Source organism: Musa acuminata, chromosome BXJ3-11, assembly GCF_036884655.1.
Source record: "Musa acuminata AAA Group cultivar baxijiao chromosome BXJ3-11, Cavendish_Baxijiao_AAA, whole genome shotgun sequence".
NCBI classification, from domain to species: Eukaryota; Viridiplantae; Streptophyta; class Magnoliopsida; order Zingiberales; family Musaceae; genus Musa; species Musa acuminata.
Genome location: NC_088359.1, coordinates 29,781,824 through 29,801,983, shown reverse-complemented (window position 1 = coordinate 29,801,983; position 20,160 = coordinate 29,781,824). Strand labels below are relative to the sequence as shown.

At 39.6% G+C, this 20,160-nt stretch overlaps 2 protein-coding genes across 11 annotated transcripts; one reads left to right on the top strand and one right to left on the bottom strand.

The window, feature by feature from the left end:
• The first annotated feature begins 6,113 nt into the window (after positions 1-6,113).
• LOC103972623 (uncharacterized) lies at positions 6,114-13,323 on the top strand. Of its 2 annotated transcripts, XM_009386972.3 has the most exons (7): positions 6,114-7,512; positions 9,165-9,255; positions 9,347-9,504; positions 9,598-9,649; positions 9,750-9,832; positions 10,400-10,493; positions 11,032-13,323. In XM_009386972.3, exons 1-7 carry the CDS (start codon positions 6,148-6,150, stop codon positions 11,586-11,588), a joined length of 2,400 nt encoding a protein of 799 aa, XP_009385247.2. In that variant the 5' UTR covers positions 6,114-6,147; the 3' UTR covers positions 11,589-13,323. The 2 variants fall into 2 exon arrangements, with proteins under 2 accessions (XP_009385247.2, XP_065030796.1); XM_065174724.1 differs by lacking the exon at positions 10,400-10,493 and having other exon boundaries at positions 11,032-11,407.
• On the bottom strand, positions 12,005-19,478 carry LOC135653151 (RNA polymerase II C-terminal domain phosphatase-like 1). Of its 9 annotated transcripts, none has more exons than XR_010502339.1 (6): positions 19,096-19,478; positions 18,967-19,007; positions 17,972-18,465; positions 17,298-17,501; positions 12,799-13,269; positions 12,005-12,673 (listed from the first exon to the last, which is right to left on the bottom strand). XR_010502339.1 is itself a non-coding variant. In XM_065174725.1 (5 exons), the coding sequence occupies exons 3-5, from the start codon at positions 18,174-18,176 to the stop codon at positions 13,256-13,258; spliced, it is 423 nt and encodes a 140-aa protein (XP_065030797.1). In that variant the 5' UTR covers positions 18,177-18,465; positions 18,967-19,007; positions 19,096-19,478; the 3' UTR covers positions 12,005-13,255. The 9 variants fall into 9 exon arrangements, 6 of the variants coding, with proteins under 6 accessions (XP_065030797.1, XP_065030802.1, XP_065030799.1 ...); XR_010502338.1 differs by having other exon boundaries at positions 12,005-12,766; positions 12,856-13,269; XR_010502340.1 differs by having other exon boundaries at positions 12,856-13,269.
• Positions 19,479-20,160: the final 682 nt, after the last annotated feature.

The following is a 20,160-nucleotide window of genomic DNA, read 5'->3' as shown; positions in this document are numbered from 1 at the left end:
ATTCGTGTGTTTCTGTTTGTTTATACTGTGCACAGCATGTAGAAGAATGGTTGAAGGCTTAACAACTTCATTTTAGTTAGGTTTTGTGGTCTTCTTAGGCTTGTAAATAAAGGTCGTATCATATATGTACTTGTGATAGATATTCGATTATGAGAGATATTCAGTCTATAGTGGACCATTTTAACCCTTTGTTGTAAAAGATATTGTCTATAAAGTGTTTTTTGAAATGTTTGCTTGTGAATCCCTAGTGAGACGTTTTATCTAACCCGTTTTTTCTTTTATAGGTCCTAAAGAATCATGGGAGGCTTTGGGGAGGCTGATCTTTGCGGAGGAACACACAAAGGTGCCGCACGACTTAAGCAAAATCAGTTAAGTCCGTGATAATACGATCCTTTATCAGATTAGCACTAGAAAGAGGGCTCGAGATCTACACTTCGGGAGCACTGATAAGATAATTTAATCTCATATTGATTGAGGAGAATGGAAATCAAGATAGTGATTAAAAAAATTATCCTGATTAAGAACATAAGATAGTGTACGGATTAATATTTTAAATTAAAAATCGATTTATTTCGATCCAAATTGATTAACTGAGCTATTGATGAACTAATTTAGACCGAATTAGTTGTAGATTAGTTTGATTCTATTTTGCTTTCAAGACTTGAATACACTATTGATTAGGACTCATCTGATTAAAAATCATAATAAATTCTATATGCTAGCCATCTATAATTTTCATTAGTCTCTCTCGACCAAAACAAATGATTTGCTTTCTGGAGTAGTTTATTTGATTGGTGAACAAACACTAATATTATATGGTTGCCTGTCTATAAACACCATGGCAATTCCACTGCCCCAAGTAGCCATTAATCTCCAGTTTCTTCATCACAGATGAACAGACAGAGCAGCCCTCCTACATGAACACCTCTGATAGGACTTGTGGAAGCACACAATGGCCTCCAAAGATGGAACTTTGGAGGACAGATCGAGCTACCCATCAGTATCATCTTTCTGGTTCACCAGCACACCTTTGTCCTGGATCATTCTGATTCATCTTTTGCAGGCCTTCATCAATCATTTATTTCCAATCAACGCAACCCACATCACCCCATTCTGCCTTGGATTGTCCGAGGAGTAGACTTGTCTGTTCTCATGAAAACAATGCTCATCACATGTCCAGCTGAGAACAGAGTCTGTACTGTTAACTAAAGTTCTGTGCTATCGATGATTGGGGTTTGGAAAGGAAGTTATGCTCTGTTTGGTTTTGGACAGAATTGAAATGCTGTGGGGAAGATGCTGAGGTGCAGGAGAACAGTTTCCTAAAAACAAGGAGAACAAAGAAGATGCCTCTTGTTCAGGCATTTTCTGCTTTCATAGGAGCATTTGGACAATAATTAGGGATGGAAAGCTAAATGTTTGATCACATAAAGAAACCACAAACCTGTTGAGGTGTAAACAATCCATCTCTCTTTTTCCATGGATCTTCCAACAAAAGCATGGATGAAAAGATGGTGATAACATGGATGCAGCTTTCTTTTCTCTCAAACTGATTCCTGAGAACAGATGAACTCCTAAGCTAAAAAATATATACACATATATTCAAATATTTTTTAGAGAAATAATCCAAATGATCAAAGTTTTTTTTTTTTTTAAGAGTTTGGCTCAAGTTGTTAGATTTAGATTATGGTCTTATTTAATTAGATAAGATATATCATAGATCTTATTAGAATATGATTACAGTTATCTATAAACATAAAAAAAATTATTTATAGTCGATTATAATTTATTCTCATCTTCCTTTAGTTCATATTTCATCGCTAATAGTATATTATGGATCGGATTACGAAATATATTTTTGATCAAAGAAATATTTTTGAAATAATAGTTTAAGGTACACATATATAATCTTCGATCTAAACTTATTAGATTTTAATTCTTGACATTAAAGACTTTTCTACGTAATATAATATGATTATAGTTTTTATGCTCACGGTATCGCTTACTATTTTGAAATCAAATACCTTAGATCATAATATATTATATTTTTTTTATATTTAAATATATTTATTAGTATCATTAGCTTGCAAAAAAATTATTATCTGATTTTGATTGTATGATGCTTAGACAATCCATCTAGATAGTTTCCCTATCTTGTAAAGTTGATCATATGCATTATCATTCTCGGGTTTCTACTCACCTATTTCCTAGATGAGGTGATTGAGTGGCTGCCAATATAACGATGATGAACAAGGGATTAGGGTTTTTAACCCAATAAAATAAAAGGCGCTCTTCAAACATATTAATTCTAGTCAATATCTCTTTTGATAATTTTATCCTTTACAAATTAGATATTTTAATATATATTCTGATAAAATTATAATTTTTTAAAAATAAATATTTTTGACTTATTTGACATACTTTAATCAAATTTTGATTCAAGCCCAATTTTAGCCATTTTTTTTATCAATTTATTTCTAAATTAGATTTTGATTGAGTCTAACTTTTATTAGTTTAATTGGTTTGGCTATTGTGTCTAATCTAGACTAATTAGTCTAGTCCAATTTGAATCGACCAATTTAGGTTATTTATAAAATTAAAAATATAAATTATTGTATTTCTTTCATTGTTTTCTCGTATGATATATTGGTAAAATTTTATTTACGATACTTCAATTTAATTATTGTTTTAGATATTTATATAGAATCACATATTTACAATTATAAAATAATATTTATTTTTTTATAAAAATATATGATTTATATTTTATCATGATTAGAGTCATTATACGAGTTTTCTTTTATGTTGATTAATATTCAATAATTATTATTTATTATTATTAAAAATAAGTTTGAGTATACAAATCATTGACTGACATATTAGTATGATAGCACTCGAGGGATTCAATATTACATTCCTAATATGATTGTAAAACTTAAAATATTAGACATGAATATTAATATAATTTAGATATAATATATTATAGATCTGATTAGATTCTGATCATCCGTATCAGCCAATAAAACAAAAGTCCATTCATAATAAAATTTCTTGAGAGATATCTTAACTAGAATGGCTTCCTTAATTACTTATTTTAGACTTTCCTTCTAGAAACTATATATATATATATATATATATATATATATATCTAGCATCGAATCCTTTTCTTTTTGCTCTTTTTTTCCAACCAAGAGATGAGATTTTCTCCAGCATCGTTTCTTCACAGTAAAATGCTGGAAAGATTGTAGGAAGCAACAGCTAAAGAACTGACTTCAGAAAACAATGTTCCTGCGGGCCTTATGAATCTGGTTGCAGTCAGGTTTATGCAGATAAAACCAAATTATCAAGTAATTCCACATCTCTGTTGGAGATTTGGATGCTGAGAATGGTGGAGCTGACTCTTCTGACTAATGCTCTTAGTGCTTTTTTTGGTTTATGGGAATTATCTCTCACCGAGGACCATGTAAAAGAAGAAGTCAAGCAAGTCAAAGACATGGCCAAAGTGAGGAAGTCAAGGAAGTTGACATGCTTTCTCTAACTTGCAGGTAGGTGGCACAGGAATGATGAGTGCAGGTCAGATGCAGGAGTTGGCTGGCACCCTCAAGAACATGGATGGAGATGGTGACTCTCTGTCCTGTAAAAAATGATGCATGCAAGCTTTGCTGCAGCAAGATGTGGGCTCAAGCTTGCAGTGAAGGGACAAACAACAGAGAACAAACTCATCAATCCACATCATTTCCAACAAAGGCACCAATAGCTTCTGAAACTGGTGGAAAAATGAGGAACACTGGTCAAAATCTCTGAAGGTTAATTTTGATTGTCACTGGACATTAATATACCAACTATAGATTCTCTCTGCAACATCTGTCTCGGTTTAAACATGAGTTTCTATACAAATATCAGATCATGTGGCTCCACATGAGATCCATAATGGATCCCAGCAGAAGCTAGAAGCTGCCATTCACCAGCAGCTCAGTGGAAATGGTTCAGCCAACTCAGTAGCATTCATATCTTCCTAGGTTTCCAACTATTTTCATACATCTCTCCCTGCAAAGTTCACCTCTGACCTCTGTACTACTTTTTTCTGTACACTAAAAAAAGACAACTATGAAACCTCACCATCAACAGCTTGGCATAGATCAGGTGAGGTAGTTCTGGCCATCGACTGTCACAATGTCATGCACTGGCCCATGTTCATAGGAACAACATGTATCGATCCATTTACCAATGCTAACTCATGAACATAAACCTATTACCGGGGCATAACAAGATCAGCTTGTGAGGTTTTGAGTTCAACAAGTGCGTCTCTCTTTCCATGTTTCACTTCCTCGAACCATTTTGCATGATTACAAAAAGAAGCTCCACACTCCATGATCACCTTTTCATCATGGAATGCCTTCATCTTCCTTCTTTTCTCTTTAAATCCAGCTGGATGCTGTTCTGTCACTCCAAGAAAGAACAGTGGAGGTGGTGGTGCACGGTGGAGGGACACCTAGAAACTGTGGTCTGCAGTGGATGACCTCTGTTCTCTCCTCTGTTCCCAAGCACAAGTCTCTTTTCCCTCTTTTTTCTCATCATGCAGCTTGGGCACCACATGCAGCACCAACTTTTGGGAGGAACAAGGAAGAATGATGAGTTGCATTTGTGATTGCTTTCTATTCATCAGCAAAAGAAAGGTCCCACTGAGTATTCCTGAGTAGCATCTAATTTCACAATCGAATATATTTATATTCATTAAGATCTGAAGTAACCATGGATCAAAAACGCTTTTGCTTCTTGTCTTCTTCCCCCCACTGTGCCACACTCGATCTCACAACTAGGAACAGTAGCCTCTTTGCCTCTGCCAATGAACATAAATGCTGGTCAGTGGTAGCTGCAGTATCACACTACTAAATTAGTTGTCTTCCTCCTTGTAAGCTTTGCCCCACTCTTATCGGCTGCAAGGAAGAGATAGCTACCTAATGCAGTGAGGTCAAATTCCAACACAAATTTATAGGCTTTTTGGTGCAATTTACAACCCAAGTTTAGCTTCTTGTCATGCTTACTTGTTTGACAAGCAATGGAATGCAAGTGGCATCATTTTACTGCAGACACTCAAGAGAACAATAAAAACAGAGCATTTTCATGTATCAGTCCAACTTAACATAATAAACCAACTAAATACAACAACACTTTGTGAAATTTCAACCTATGATAATAAAAGCAATAATAATAAATCACATTGTTCATGCTCATGTTGATCATGACAAGACTAAATGATTGAAGAAGTATGATGGACATATCCCTCATGATCAGAGACCATCATCATGTAATCAACTCTGATATCACATCTCACAAATTTTGATTCTTTGTACTGTAAACCTTTTTTTGTCTCTGCCTTCACTTTTCTATTAAAGTTACTCACACCTTCCTCAACTTTACAAGATGCTAATTGATCAATCATAAGTGTTTGTCATGGTTTAACTCTTTATCTATAGTGAAAACTCTGTTCTGTGAATAAGATAGTTCGATCCGAGGAGTTTGTGCAAAGCCATCAACCAGAGCAAATGTACCACCAAATCCGGCAAGATCAATCCATGAGCGTTTAGTAGTTGTCATATTAATAGGTTAAATCAAGCAAATCCAATCTTATAACATGGGTTATCACTGTTCTTTTTTTTCTTTGTCTCTATAAAATATCAGCAACATTGTAGGTGGAGATGATGAGAAACAGAGAGGTGGCCACATTTCTTTGGCATTATTTGTGTTTTTTTATTTAACATCTAAATAAATATTTAAAATAATAAAAAAATATACAACACTCTTACTATGTCATAATTTATTTTTTAGAGGATACATATAATAAATATATCACTTAAAATTTTGACATATCGAAACCTATCCGAACAATCCGAAAAAAATTATTTATGACATTAGTAAAATTCCAAGGAAAATATTAGGATTTATAATTGTATATACGATTCGTTTAATTAACTTATTTAAAATTGTAATAATATTAAAACATTTTTTAATTGATTTATTTCAAAATGATCTAATATTAAATACTAATATATTTGGCGACGACGTCGACCCGTTGCTCTTCTCTATATAACTCCGCGGAGGCCAAACCGCTTGGAGCGTCGCGGCGTTATCGCCACCTGGAATGCCGGTATGACGGACAACCACGCGGTGGCGGAGGAGGTAGAGGAAGAGGAAGAGGAAGAGGAAGAAGAGGAGTTCTACGAGTCCTTGGACCGGATCCTTTCCTCGTCCTGCTCCTCCACCTCCGCCTCCGACGACGACGCTGACGAAGTCCGTTCCCGCCGTCCCTCCCCTCCCCCGCCGTCCTTGTTACCCTCGCTCGACGTCTGGACCTCCGAGCCCGCTTCAGTCGCGGAACGCCGCCGCCTCCTCCTCCAGCGCCTCGGCCTCGCCGGCGACGCCGCCCTCGCCCGCCCCGCCGCCGGCTCCGACGGCCGCGGACACTCTTCCTCTGTTGATACACCCGACCCTCCGCACTTCCCCCGCCAACAGCAGCATCAGAGATCGATCAATCTGCTGGCCTCCCGCAAGCTCCCCCTCTCCTCGAGATCTCGGCCCTTGCCCGCCGTGAATGTCAGGCTCTCCGGCGGCGACGACCACAGGTGCTTGATCAAGAATCTTGACAACGGGAGGGAGTTCGTGGTGGAGGAGTTCGGGCAGGATGGGATGTGGAACAAGTTGAGGGAGGTCGGGACGGGCCGGCAGCTCACGATGGAGGAGTTTGAGATGTGCGTCGAAGGATCGCCCATCGTTCAAGAACTGATGAGGCGGCAGAAGGTTGAGGCGACCGCGCAGCAAGGTGGGTCTGGCGGCGGGCCGCGAGCCGATGGACCCTCCAAGGGACGGACGCGGTCGAAGAAAATAGCAAGTTGGCTCAGGCGCATCAGCAACGTGGCAGGAGCTACGATTGCCAGAAGGCACCATCAGGACCGTCGGAGTGGCGACGAGAAGGATACATCGTCTGAGAATGGAGGGAGAAGGTCGAGCTCTGCTACCGATCACAGCCAGGACGGTTCGCATGGTCTCGACCTTCGTGTCAAGGTTTGGCAGTACGGGAAGTCCCACAAGGAGCTCAGCGGTCTGTACATGAGTCAGGCGATTCAGGCGCATAATGGTTCCATCTGGAGCATCAAGTTCAGCTTGGATGGCCGGTACTTGGCTAGTGCAGGAGAGGACTGTGCCATCCATGTGTGGGGAGTTTCTGAGATCAATACAAAGGGGGACTCGTTGAGAGTGGCAGAGGAGAATGGGAATTCTAAACCCTTTGCTTTGTCAATCTGTAATCGTCCACCAGATCCAACATCAGTGTTGCCCGGTGCTGAAGGGAGCCAATGGGATAAGAAGATAATAGCAAAGTTCCATGGTGGTCGGAAATCGGTTAGCTCCGACCCTGTTATGATGCCGGAGCTTGTGTTTGCTTTGTCGGAGAAACCAGTGTGTTCTTTCCGAGGCCATGCTGATGATGTCCTTGATCTCTCTTGGTCAAAATCACAGGTAAATATAGTTATGCTATAATTTTGAGTGATTTCCAGTATTTAAATGCCATGATAGAAGCAAAAGTTGCAATTCTTAGATTTGAGCAATATGAAGAATCAAATCATACTGTCCTGTCTTTCTGGATACATGCAACCTAAATGGAGTTAAGAAATGGAATTGAACCTAAATCGTTAAAAATGGATATCGGTGCTCCGAATAATTGGCTTTGGTGGCAAAAGAAACAATATCTGGACTTTGAGGGGTTTATGTTTGATGGAATGAGAACATGAAACTTGATGGAACCATTAGGAATTAGAAAACAATGAAAAGTTAGAGGGAAATGCATATATATACCCATGAAGTTTCTCTCAGAAAATTAGGATATTTCAAGCATGTACTATTGTGCAGGTCAGAATTTTAAGCATCAAAGCGATGTATAGCTGAGAGGAATCATCCTAACAGACTTCAACAAATTGCTAGGAACAGATGTGATTTGTTTCTTTCGGCTGCGTAATTATGCTAGATTTCTACAATAGCAAAATGCTTTCAGCTAAACAAATTTAGCTTTCACATTAAGCTTGAATGGTATTATTATAGGTTGGCTTTTTAGTGTGCAATCACAGGCAAAAGGGTTATGGCCTTCTAGTTCAAGTTAACTGTGCTCTTTCAAGACCCATTAAAATTCTTCCGTATGCGGATATATGGAACAACATGGTGTTATCTTTTTCATACAACTGATGCATTTTCAATTTTTGGTACAACAAAGCAATGAGGCTGTTTTTTGCTGCACCAAATATTTTACAAAAAAAATCTTTTTCTTGAAAATTCTTTTTACTGTGCTTGTTTTATGTATTTACAAGAAGTGAACTTTTCCTTTTTATTTTTTCTAAAGAAATATTAAACGAGAATGTCTTCACTTTTATGTGTCTTTTCAACATATCTTTATACAGACAACATATGTTACTTCAATATCTTTCTTTATGCTTATAGTCCAAGAAACTTATTTTCATGGAAAATATTTTATTTTCCTACTTTTTCATTGCATCTATGCCTATCGTGGTTGAATTTTTCTTAGTCCTTTTCCTTCTTTCGTCTCTTTTTTATGTCCTCTACTAATCAGTTCTTCGTCGTCATCTTTTGTTTTCTCTTTGCCACTTCCTTCTTCCTGTCTTAGCACTATCTTTTTTCTCTTTGTGGGCTAAGATCTGCTTGCACAACCATTTTAAGATTTCTAAAACAGTTCTTGTAGAAGATACACAACAACAAAGAATTAGCTAAAAGTATAGAGCATTCTTGCTATCTGGAATGTCATATTATGCTGAGAATTGCACACTCTATAGGAAGAATTAAAAGTTTTTTTTCTAGCTCATACCAATATTTTAATAGCCAGTAGGTATTTCTAAACATCAAGAGGTTGTTTCCGTGGGTCTCCTAAACCCATAAAGAAGTAATTTTATCATTATACCAAGCCTGCCCTCGGTAGTGCTTTTGATAGGATTTATAGTTTTTGAATCATATGGAAACTTTTGCTGTACTTAGGACTGTTTTGAAATTTACAGTCTTGCAGAACTTATCACCTAGATAGCTTTAATGTTGACTAGGGAGGTTACATTCAGTAAAAAGTTTTAAAGTGTTGATCATGTCATTATTTTAAATTGTTTGCTTTGCAGTATCTTCTGTCATCTTCAATGGACAAGACTGTTCGACTATGGCACATGTCTAGCAATTCCTGTTTGAAAATATTCACACATAGTGACTATGGTAACTTTGGTTTTTCTTTTTTTTTTTGGGTATGCTTGCTTCCTGGACTACCTAATGTCTTCATGATTCTTCTTAAATTGTGTTGATGCAGTGACTTGCATCCAGTTCAATCCTATTGATGACAGGTATTTCATCAGTGGATCCCTGGATGAGAAGGTCCGGATATGGAGTATTCCTGACCCTCAAGTTGTTGATTGGAATGATTTGCATGAGATGGTCACTGCTGCTTGTTTCTCTCCTGATGGACAGGTAACATACTTGACACTAAAGGTTCCACCTTGTTGTATGAGTGTGGATGAGTTGACGACTTAGATTTCATTGTGTTATTTGTTATTCATGAAGGCTGCTCTGGTTGGTTCACATAAGGGGAGTTGCTACTTGTATGATACATCTGGTATGGAGCACACAACATCACACCCTATTTAAGATTGCCCTATCTCTTGTATTTAATCCTTTTGATGGTCTTATTATTTATATAAATCTCTTTTGTTCAGATAACAGACTTATCGAAAAAAGACGAATCGACCTAGAAAACAAGAAAAAGAAGGCCGCACACAAGAAAATTACTGGGTTCCAGGTATTTGCATTATCCTTTTTTTTTCTTTTTTTACTTCTAAGGTGTTAAGTTTGAGTATCGTTATTCAAATCGAATGGAAAAATAGAACCGAACTCGAAATGAACCTAAATCGAACCATTTCATCAATAATTTAGTTTTTAGGATTATAATTATTCCAATTTAGGAGGGTATTCTTCTTTAATTTAAAAAATATCAACTTATGTTTATCACTCTTCCTTCGTCACCATGGCTCTTTATCCTCACCCCTTGCTTAGCCTTGTTCTATCATATCAAGTATAAATCTGTTTTTTTATCATTAATTAACAATCCTTTTATTGATTTGTATAAATTTCTTCATTAATTTATACACATCACTGCATATCCTCATCATAAAATGTATATATATATATGTATACATATACATACACATACACATACACATATACATACACACATATATAATTATTCATTTCAAACCTCTTTGAACACCTTGGTTGGAGCTCCCATAGTAATGAGCTCCCCCATCTCATCTTTCTTTTTAAATGCCATTGTAATCGATACTGTTAAGCTCACCAGCTTGATTAACAGTTTGCTCCAGGGGGCTCCTCAAAGGTGCTAGTTACATCTGCGGATTCACGAGTCCGGATAATCGCTAATGAGGAACTTATCCACAAATTTAAAGGTAGATATTTCCAAATTATGACCCTTTTAGAAGCATGTATGGCCTACATTTATATCACAGCATTCTATTTTTATCAACTTTGGAGAGTGGAACTTATGTGCACAACAATTATCGCTCTGTAGGATCGTTTTACTGCTTCACCTGCTTCTAAGGCAAGAACACCGTAAATGGATAAGATCATACATTCTTAATCCCTTGTCCTTTGGATGCACTTGCACTAGAGCACAGAAGAACTTTTCTTTCTGTTTTCCAATGACATTATCCATAGATCAAATTACTAGCAACCAAATCCAGGTGCTTTCGTTTCTGTAATTTGTGCATAATTGCATACCTCATTGAAATTTGTCGATTATAGGCTTCGTCCAGTATGGTAAAGACAGCAGTGATCCAAGGAGTTCATTTTGTGCATACAGGAGTAAATTAATTCCAATTTGATCTAGACAATGCTCTATTTCTATTGACTGCCACTGGCAAAAATCTGTCCTTTGCTCTTTAAATTGTTATTAGAGACTCATCATATCCTCTCTTTCTTTTTCAGGGTTTCGCAACACAAGCAGCCAAATCTCAGCCTACTGGACTGCCAATGGCAAATATGTTATCTGTGCCAGTGAGGATTCTCATGTATATGTATGGAGATATGATAACCAGTTGCAACCAAGCCGCAGCAAAACTCCTGCAAGTGTCACGCGGTCTTACGAGTATTTCCACTGCCAGGGTGTCACAATGGCTATTCCTTGGCCAAGCACTGGAACGGAAAGGATGAACAGAGCTCACTCCAGTGAACAGCTTGTGTTTAATGAGGAATCAGATGCCAATGGACATCATCGTTCATCTTCTCATGGTTACCTTACCATTGGGTGTCAACAGAAAAACAACATTCTCACTCCAAATTCAAGTCACTCCTCTGATAGGGTTTCTGCGACTTGGCCCGAAGAGCTCATGACCCTTAGGCAGAGCCCTCAGAGTGACGGTGATCTTTTCGGCAGATGCATGCCGGTGCAAAATACATCAGCCTGGGGATTGGTGATTGTCACTGCAAGTCAATGTGGCGAAATTAGAACTTTCCAGAATTTCAGCTTTCAATTTCTGACATGATTTTTGTTCAGCAGCCTTGGAACAATACTCATTACTTCCACTGTAGTTTTGTGTACAGATAGTTGGATATTTGGCAGAGATCTGTGACATATAATGGCAAGAGAGTGTACCAATCCAGCAACTCAGAGATCTCACCACAGCAAGGATTCTTCTTAAGTGTACAATAAAGCAGAAGCTAAAGATGGTGGATGATCGGTCCTCCTTGGTAATCTTCCTTCTTCTTTTTTTTCCCTTTTTCTTATGACCGCAACCATGTTTTAGGGTTACGGTGTTCTTGTGAAACCTCTCTCCACCATTCTTTTATTTTATTCTGTACAAAAGAAACAAAATGTGAATGCTGCAAGAAAATTGCACATATTAGCAGACGCTGGAAGGAGATTTAGGAAAGCAATAAAGATCATTGTTTCTCACTGAACCTGAGTGGATCATGTTGTCCAAAACCTCACCACATCGGACAAGCCATATCGCCGGCATTGCCAACCACCTCATTCTTCCTCTGGCCGCAGCTGCCACAGTCGATCTGTCCCTGTGAAGGACTCATCGATAAACCATGAGTTGACAGACAAAAGAGACCTTCTTTGGGTGAACCACAAGTAGATTGACTGGTGATAAATGCTTGGTGGGAGATTTGGATGCAGCTGCATTGACCTTTTGATGTTTCTACCAAATTGTTCCAGCATAAGATATCCAGCAGCTAAACATCTATTGCCCTGCCATGGTCTCTATACAGGACGAAAGAAAGCTAACCCTCCGTGAGTTTAGCAGCAAAAGTAATCACTTAAATCTATAATCCACAGGCTGATCGTTTGCTGATGGTGAAAAGCCGCCACAGGCTAGCAGATTACACATCTCGGAAGCCACCAGAGCCAATTTGTCCTTGTTGATCAGGTTGCAGAGTTGCTACCTCGCAGTGAATGATAAGCAGTAAGGTTATGTCAAGAGTGATGTGCCCAACACTGATCATGGAGCAAATGGACATGATGCTTCAAGTGAATCTAATATTCAACCATGCACAACTGCGAGATATCAAGACAATGTTCATCTGTCCGCCAAGGTGATTATGGAGCAAAAGGAAGCAATCCATCCTGAAAATTTCATGCCAATTGAAGATCAACATGCTGCTTCGAGTGAAGATCAACAGCACAATCACGTCGAGTAATCCTTGACCGCACAAAGAACTACAAGAACATGCACCAACTCAAGCTATTACCTTCTTTCTGAAGCTGCCATGTGACGGAATTGGCAATGACAAGTCGAGTCGACTTACCAGCTTTTAGCAAATGGCAAATGCATTGGAGATGACCTTCTTGACCGGGAAGGTAACTGATTTCCTTCACGGAATCACCCAATCATTAGGCAACAAGGTGGTGCCATGACATATGTACAACCAAATGCTCATTTACTGAAGATAATTTGCTGGTTGTGCCCGAAAATGGATAAGATTTAGCTCTTTCTCCTTTGAAAACCTTTCCAGCATCAAGAGTCAACAATCTTTCTTAGTTCCCTACCAGAATCCAACTGGCTTGCTCTTCTGATACATAACAGAACCATGGAGGGCAGATTATAGTGTAGTCATCAAGGCACAGGAGTTTCAGTTTTGGAGTATCCTCCTCATGGAAGTCTCTTCGGTACCCATGAAAATTCTTTGTTAAAATGCTTGTTTGGCATTATCGATAGTGACCTGAGAATGAAAGAAAAGGAATCGAAGATATCAAGCAATTGCAGTTTTTATTTATTACTGGTTTGTGTGATTTTAATAACAAAATAGTATCAAACAAAAGGTTTATACCATAATACAGGTCTAGAAATTTAGAATATGGGGTAGAAACCAAAATAGAGACTATTAGAGATCACGATTTTTTTTTGTTTAGAATGAAGAAACTATGAATATTGAATACACAGATCCACTAAAAATTGCATCACATTGCTTTAAAGGTTGATCTACAGAAACTTCCAGGATTGAGTTTTAAACAATTTGAAGAACTAGACTAAGTCAATTTATGGATTCAGAAAAAAATTTATGCAGTGGGCATCACAACATAAGAGTCACACGTTTGATAGTTGAATCAGATTTGGCTACATTACTTCTTGAAGAAACAAATGGCCTTGGTCTCTAGCAAACATGGTATTGTATAATAAATGGAGTACTTTATAGGCAATCGTTAACCCAACCACTTTTACGCTGTCTTCACCCTGAAAAAGTTGCTCGAGTACATTTTGAAATCCATGAACCTATGGAGAACACACTGGGGCCCGATTACTCACATTCAAAATCCTCCGATAGGGATACTACTAGTCGACCCTTAGATGAGATGTTGTTTAGTATGTGTAACGCTGCAACAGATGTCAGCGTAATACTTGAATCCATAGGCTCCCTGTGACATTTCTGACCCCCTGCAGATTTGGCATGGTCATTCGCCCAGTGGGGGTTGGACATTTTGAGCCTATTCCCACCAGCTTGAGGCCAAAGGAAGTTTTTGATCATGGGAGTTAGTTATTTCACCGTGGGCCAAAACCGAACCCTTAGCCTCTATCTCAAAAAAATGGTTGAAGGATTGATTTGGAAGAACATAATCTTACGATTTGACGTTCCAAGAATCATAATTACCAACAAAGGGATGTAGTTCAATAACACCAAGTTCAAAGAATATTGCAAATCCTTTGGCATTAAGCTAAGATTTAGCTCGGTAGCTAGACTGAAGTCACTAATGGAGCCATTCTTGAGGGCCTAAAGAGGAGAGTGACCGAAGCTAAAGGCACATGAGTAGATAAACTCTCGAGTATCTTGTGGAGCTATTGGACCACACCAGAAGTCTCAACAGGACAATCCCCTTTTGGCCTAGCCTACAAAACTAAAGCAGTGGTTTCAGCCAAGCTTATTCTGCTGATAGTCCGAACCCAAACCTTCAATGGAGAGCTATCAGACTTAGGTCTTCAGACAAACCTAGACCTGATCGATGAAGTCAGAGCAAGGTCCCACTTGAAGAACCTTGCTTACAAATGGTCCATGGCAAAGTCATACAATATAAAGGTTCGACATTGTTGGTTGAAAGTAAGAGACTTTGATCTACGAAAGTCAGTGATGGAGGAAACCCACGTCGAACTCGAAAGAGTCGTACTGCATCCTAGAAGAAGTCCGACCAGGGACTTACCGACTATAAACTTTGGGAGGCTTGGGTGTTCCTCGGAGTTGGCATACCTTCCATCTCAAGAAGTGTTATCCATGAACAAGTCCAAATGTACACACAATTGAAAATTCAAGCTGGTTTTGTAAAAGTTTTCTTTAATTAATAAAAGTATATACATTATGCTTGGGAGTCCTTGCATCAAAATGGAACATCTTAACAGAAAGATGAACAAAAACAAAAGGAAACAAAACCATACAACAAGTCTGCTCGACTCCTATGATAGGATCTCTGTCTTATTTCGGAGTCGGGGGGGGGGGGGGGGGGGGGGGGGGGGGCAATTGACCATTGGGATCATGACAAGGGGTGGGGATGCAGCCTCAGGCTCCACAGTTGACTCCTTAGTGTCGGGAGGAGTAGCCTCAGCAATTGGCTCTGCCTCTCTAGGTTCCCCCTCGACCTCCTCACCTGGCTCGACATCACCATCTTCCACTAGATCCATAGCTACGATCGCCAATTCCATCTGCACCGATGAGGGATACTTAATGATCTGTTGGGCATGGAACTATGGAGTCTTTTGGGAGGGCAATATCAGGATGGTCATAGCGCGCTCAGGAAATTACGAGTTTGTAGTCGAAGTTAAATGCATTGAGCCCCAATTTGAGTTAACCCCTTCTCAAATCCCTGGGAGGCCTTGTATTTAGTAACCCTTCTCGCCTCAATTTTCAATTAGCAAGCCTCCTCAAATTGCTTCGTCAGCCCCTCCACAACACGTTGGAGGGCACCGACCTTAGCCTTTAGTGTATCAGCCTCAGCTTCGACTTTCAAAGCCATCTCACTAATCTGACTCTGTCAGCCTCACCTCATCGACCAACCTCTTATAGACTTCGACTTGGTTGCGGAGATCAACGACCAAGACCCGTATCGCCTCGATCTAGTGTCCGAGCTCATCAACCCGAGTCTAGAGTTGGGTCGACTTGCCATAGTAGTGGTCCCTCTCGGCTTCCTTATTCTTTAGCTCGTCCGACTCTTTCTTCAATTCTTCGTTCTCCTTGATCAAATGAGCAATGGCAATTGAGTCTCAAGCTTGATCGATCATCATCATCATGATGTGATGAGTTTGTAAGAGGAAATGAATCAGAAGGACACAAAAAGAAAAGCCATCGGGTTGAACACTTAACATGATGAGCTGCTTGTGCGCATCGACCATTAGATCCTCAGTTGGCTTTACATAGAGGCCCTTGGCAAACTCTGGGTGCAACATACTTCGGTTCCATTGGGCGGCCTCCCTTAAAACCTCCAATAGATAGCCATGGGGTGCCGAAGGGCCCGCCGATGGCGAGAATCGTGGGGCCTGTTGCTATTGTCGTTGTTGGGGGAAACGATCTTCATGCCGACTCCCCTCGGACCGATCATATTCGGCTCTCCTCAGGGGCTCCCCCATGGCTAGGACAGGAGGAACTTGACCCATTGATGTGGTCACCTCATCTCCTCTCCGACGCTGACTCGAAGGCAGTGGGGGTGATAGAGGTCCCACGTAGCATTTGTGGCCAATAGAGCGCCATAGCCTAGTGTTAGGCCCGTTATGACAGGATGTTAAGAAATAGATCCTACCAGGTTACACGCAACAACCAAGGTCACATGCTCATCGATGGACACAACAATGGGACCTCACACGTACAGTTGCATGTGCTTGACAACACATGAGGCCAAATCAGCCCATAGTGCACTATGACAATGTGCGAGACTGAATCAACCCATAGCACACTCCGACGACACGTGAGGCCAAATCAACCCTAACACAATCTGATGACACACGAGGCTGAATTGACCTATAACACACTTCGACGACACATAAGGCCGAATCAGCTCATAGCACATTTCGATGACCTACACAGATAAACCAATCTGTAGGCGTAATAAAAGGGCAAAGTGGCAAACAACTGAAGCAATCGAACACATACAGAATCCAATACGACCTCGATGTCATATTGTCGGTAACCTGTCAAAGGACACTTCTTAACCCGACTTCACTGTGCTCAACAAGCCAAGAAATGGGGGGCAAGTGTTAGAGGCATGGTGACATGGCCGACACCTCAGCATCAAGCAGTCGACACCTAGGAGCTTGGTGGCTGACACCTTAGCACCATGTGGCTAACACCTAACACCTAGGAGCCTGGTGGCCAACACCTCGGTGCCAGGTGGCCGACACCTTAACGTCAGGTGGTTGGCATCTTAGCGCAAGGTAACTGTCATCTCGCCACCGTCCACTAGCATCGGATGGGATAATGGGTCAAACATTACCATGTCCTGGATTCAACGCACCACAATTAGAATTAAGTCCAAGAAAGGCTCACCACATGCTTTATGGTCAACGTCTTTTGCGAAGGTAATGACAGTCAAGGCCTACTATAAAAAGGCTTCCCAAGTACGTTTCCAACACAAGTTTTTATCCAAAAAAACTATTCGAATCATCCTGATCATTTATTGACTTAAGCATTAGAGAAGCATTGTCGAGATATTTAAAACATACCAATAAATTATATCATGCAACATATAGCAGAAAGATAAATATATGACATACCTGATTTAACACACACTATGCGGTCAAGAAGTTTCAACGAGTTGATCAAGCTTGACTCTAGATCCAAAAGCCTCCACATTTCAAAGGCATAATCTCTTTCAGACATTGCGCAAACATATACCTCTTGCAACCTCTTGCTGTTAGATAGCTCCTTAGGTCCTCCCATGCAAACCTTAATCGTACAAGAACACTTGTATCTCGCATCTAAAGATGAATAAAATTTTATCCACATTAATTCAATATTGTTAATAATAATTAAGACAAAACAAGAAAGGAACTTCATTCAGAAGAAGAATTTTAGTTTGTATAGAGAAAAATGGCATTACTGAATTCTCTGTGGTGTAAAGTAATAGAAATTAAGAGTAACAATAGAAATTAAGAGTAACTAAAGCATCAAAATTTAACAACCTAGTGGAGTAGACATGTTGACATTTATAATCACAAAGCTCCAAAGTTGACAAGCATTTATAAATGTTTCAAAAGCAAATTACACTTCCACAGAACTTTAGTAGCTACCATAAATTATTTGTAATCTTAATCATGTTCTTGCCAGACATCTGGCAGAAAAATAGCATAGAAGTGAGATATGAAGCTTCTATGCAGGGAAAACAAGGGAAAGGAACACACCGGTTATTGGTTATAACTTGCAGCAAAAAACAAGGCAAACAACATACCGATGGATTTACACATGTCAGAATGATGGTATTTTGCTTGTAACCTTATTACTGATCGTGTGATCAATTGATGGCTATCAGACAAAGGTAGGACCACCTCTGACTGAACCTTGAACACCTTACCATTATCAACAACCTGGTCACTGTCTGCATATTGTTTCATGATCAATTTATCATCTTGGGAATGTTTAATCTCTGCTAACATGCTGGTAATGTGCGGAGGATCTGTTTCATTACTTATTTTTCATTGAAGAGCACTGATCCTGGTCCTTGAATGACCACATGGTATTAGCAACTGTAAGTGTTTCATCAAGATCAAACACAATGCCAAGGCATCTCAGGTTCAGCATCATAACAGAAGACTCGTACAACCGTGACTGCACAATAAACCCCCATAAACAGGCACATGACATAGGGTTCTTTCTAGAAGCCATAGCCACCAGGTGCAGCCCTTTTTCACCTAGCTCTTTTGCACGAATCGGAATAACAGCAGTCTACAAGTGCATGAAAACAGAACAAATGAAACATTAGACACGTAAACTAGAAATTGCAATTAACAACATATGAATGTCAACTCTGTAAGGCTTACCCTAAGCTAAGTTGTGTGCGGTGCACATAAAGATAGAACTTTACACATACGAGTATAAATGCAGAACAACACATGAATTATGCACATCCAGCCGTGCCCAACAAGAGGATCATTAAGTGGCCATGCTTTCTTGATGTACAGATTAACAGCTTACATTATAATCTAATTATTGGGAACACCAGTGAAGTAAGTTTTCTTTTGAAAACCAGAAGGAACCACAAACAAGTATTAATCATACAACAGAACATGTTGGATGTTCAAACTCAGTATATAGGTACAAGAAGATGTTATGCATAATAGATACTAGTCAGTTTTGAAGTAAAAAAAGAGTTCAAACAGATATATTCACCTATGAAGACATGCACATCATTTTTTAATTTATTTTCCATTAAAGATATTGGCATACCATTCACCTTTCTGGTTCCATATTATGCAATCTTCATGAATCTACATTCAAGACGAGCAATAACAGATTCAGACAAGGCAATGCACATTAAGGATGCAATGTTCATTACACAAAATTCACCAGACAGACCTCTCCAGGTAGCTGAAAACAGTTATAAATGGAAGATAATATCTGTTCTTAGGATTTTAATCTCTCTCCATCTCCTCCTGTTACTTCGAGAGGTGGATGGGGCGGGTGGTTCTGTCCGTCGCCCCCCGAGCATCTCGGATTCGTGTATGGGGGTTTACTGCCTCGGCCATGTCGAAACCGATTGCGATTCCGAAGGTGGGCCGCCGGCGGTTCGAGGGTTCCCTTGGTGTTCTTCCCCGCTTCCCTTTCCGTTCTTGGATGCCACCGAGGAGGAACTCGGAAACCCTACCTCGTCACTCGATGAAAGGTGCAGGTGCAAACCGATGGCTGTTAGACCAAAATGGGAACCTCCATTGAGGTCGGGGATCCGCACACTGGCGGACCGAGTCATGCAAAATTTCATGGGTGAGTATAATATACGAATCTAAAGATTCCTAAAGGGACTAAGTGATCCTGGCCGTCCATGTCTTCACCCTTAGCCACGTGAACGGTGAATTTCTTTTCTGCCTTTGCCCATTTGGATGCCACTTCATCATCCCTCAAAGTTCCGCGGCTGACTCGACCGGCAGATTCATATGCCACGGTTTATCAGAAGGGAATTTTGATTTTATTTATTTATTTATCAAATAAAACCATCCTATCCTTATGATTTCACTACTTTTCTGTGACTTGCGTCTTGTGGTTTCCTATCTGTCTCGATCTAGGTGGGGCCCAAGCTTTCCATTCAAATAATAATAATAATTATTTCTCCGATATTAAGATCCTTTAAAGCACTTATAACTGTCGACAAAACCGCATGGAAACAGCAAGCAGTAGATATCCAATGCATATACGAGTAGATTAGTCGCATGTGGCTCAAGAACTCGATTTATGAAAGCAGATCCGAATCTCGAATCGAGATCGAACCGATGAATCAAATCTATTGGGCTCATGTTGACTGGTCTCAAATTAGAAAGACGGCTTGCTCTCGAAAGTAATTACGGGCCGGATTCGAAATCGAATCAGCTTGATGTTGCTGGTCTGATGCGATTTGATCTGATGGATGACTTGGTAGCGGCATCAAGA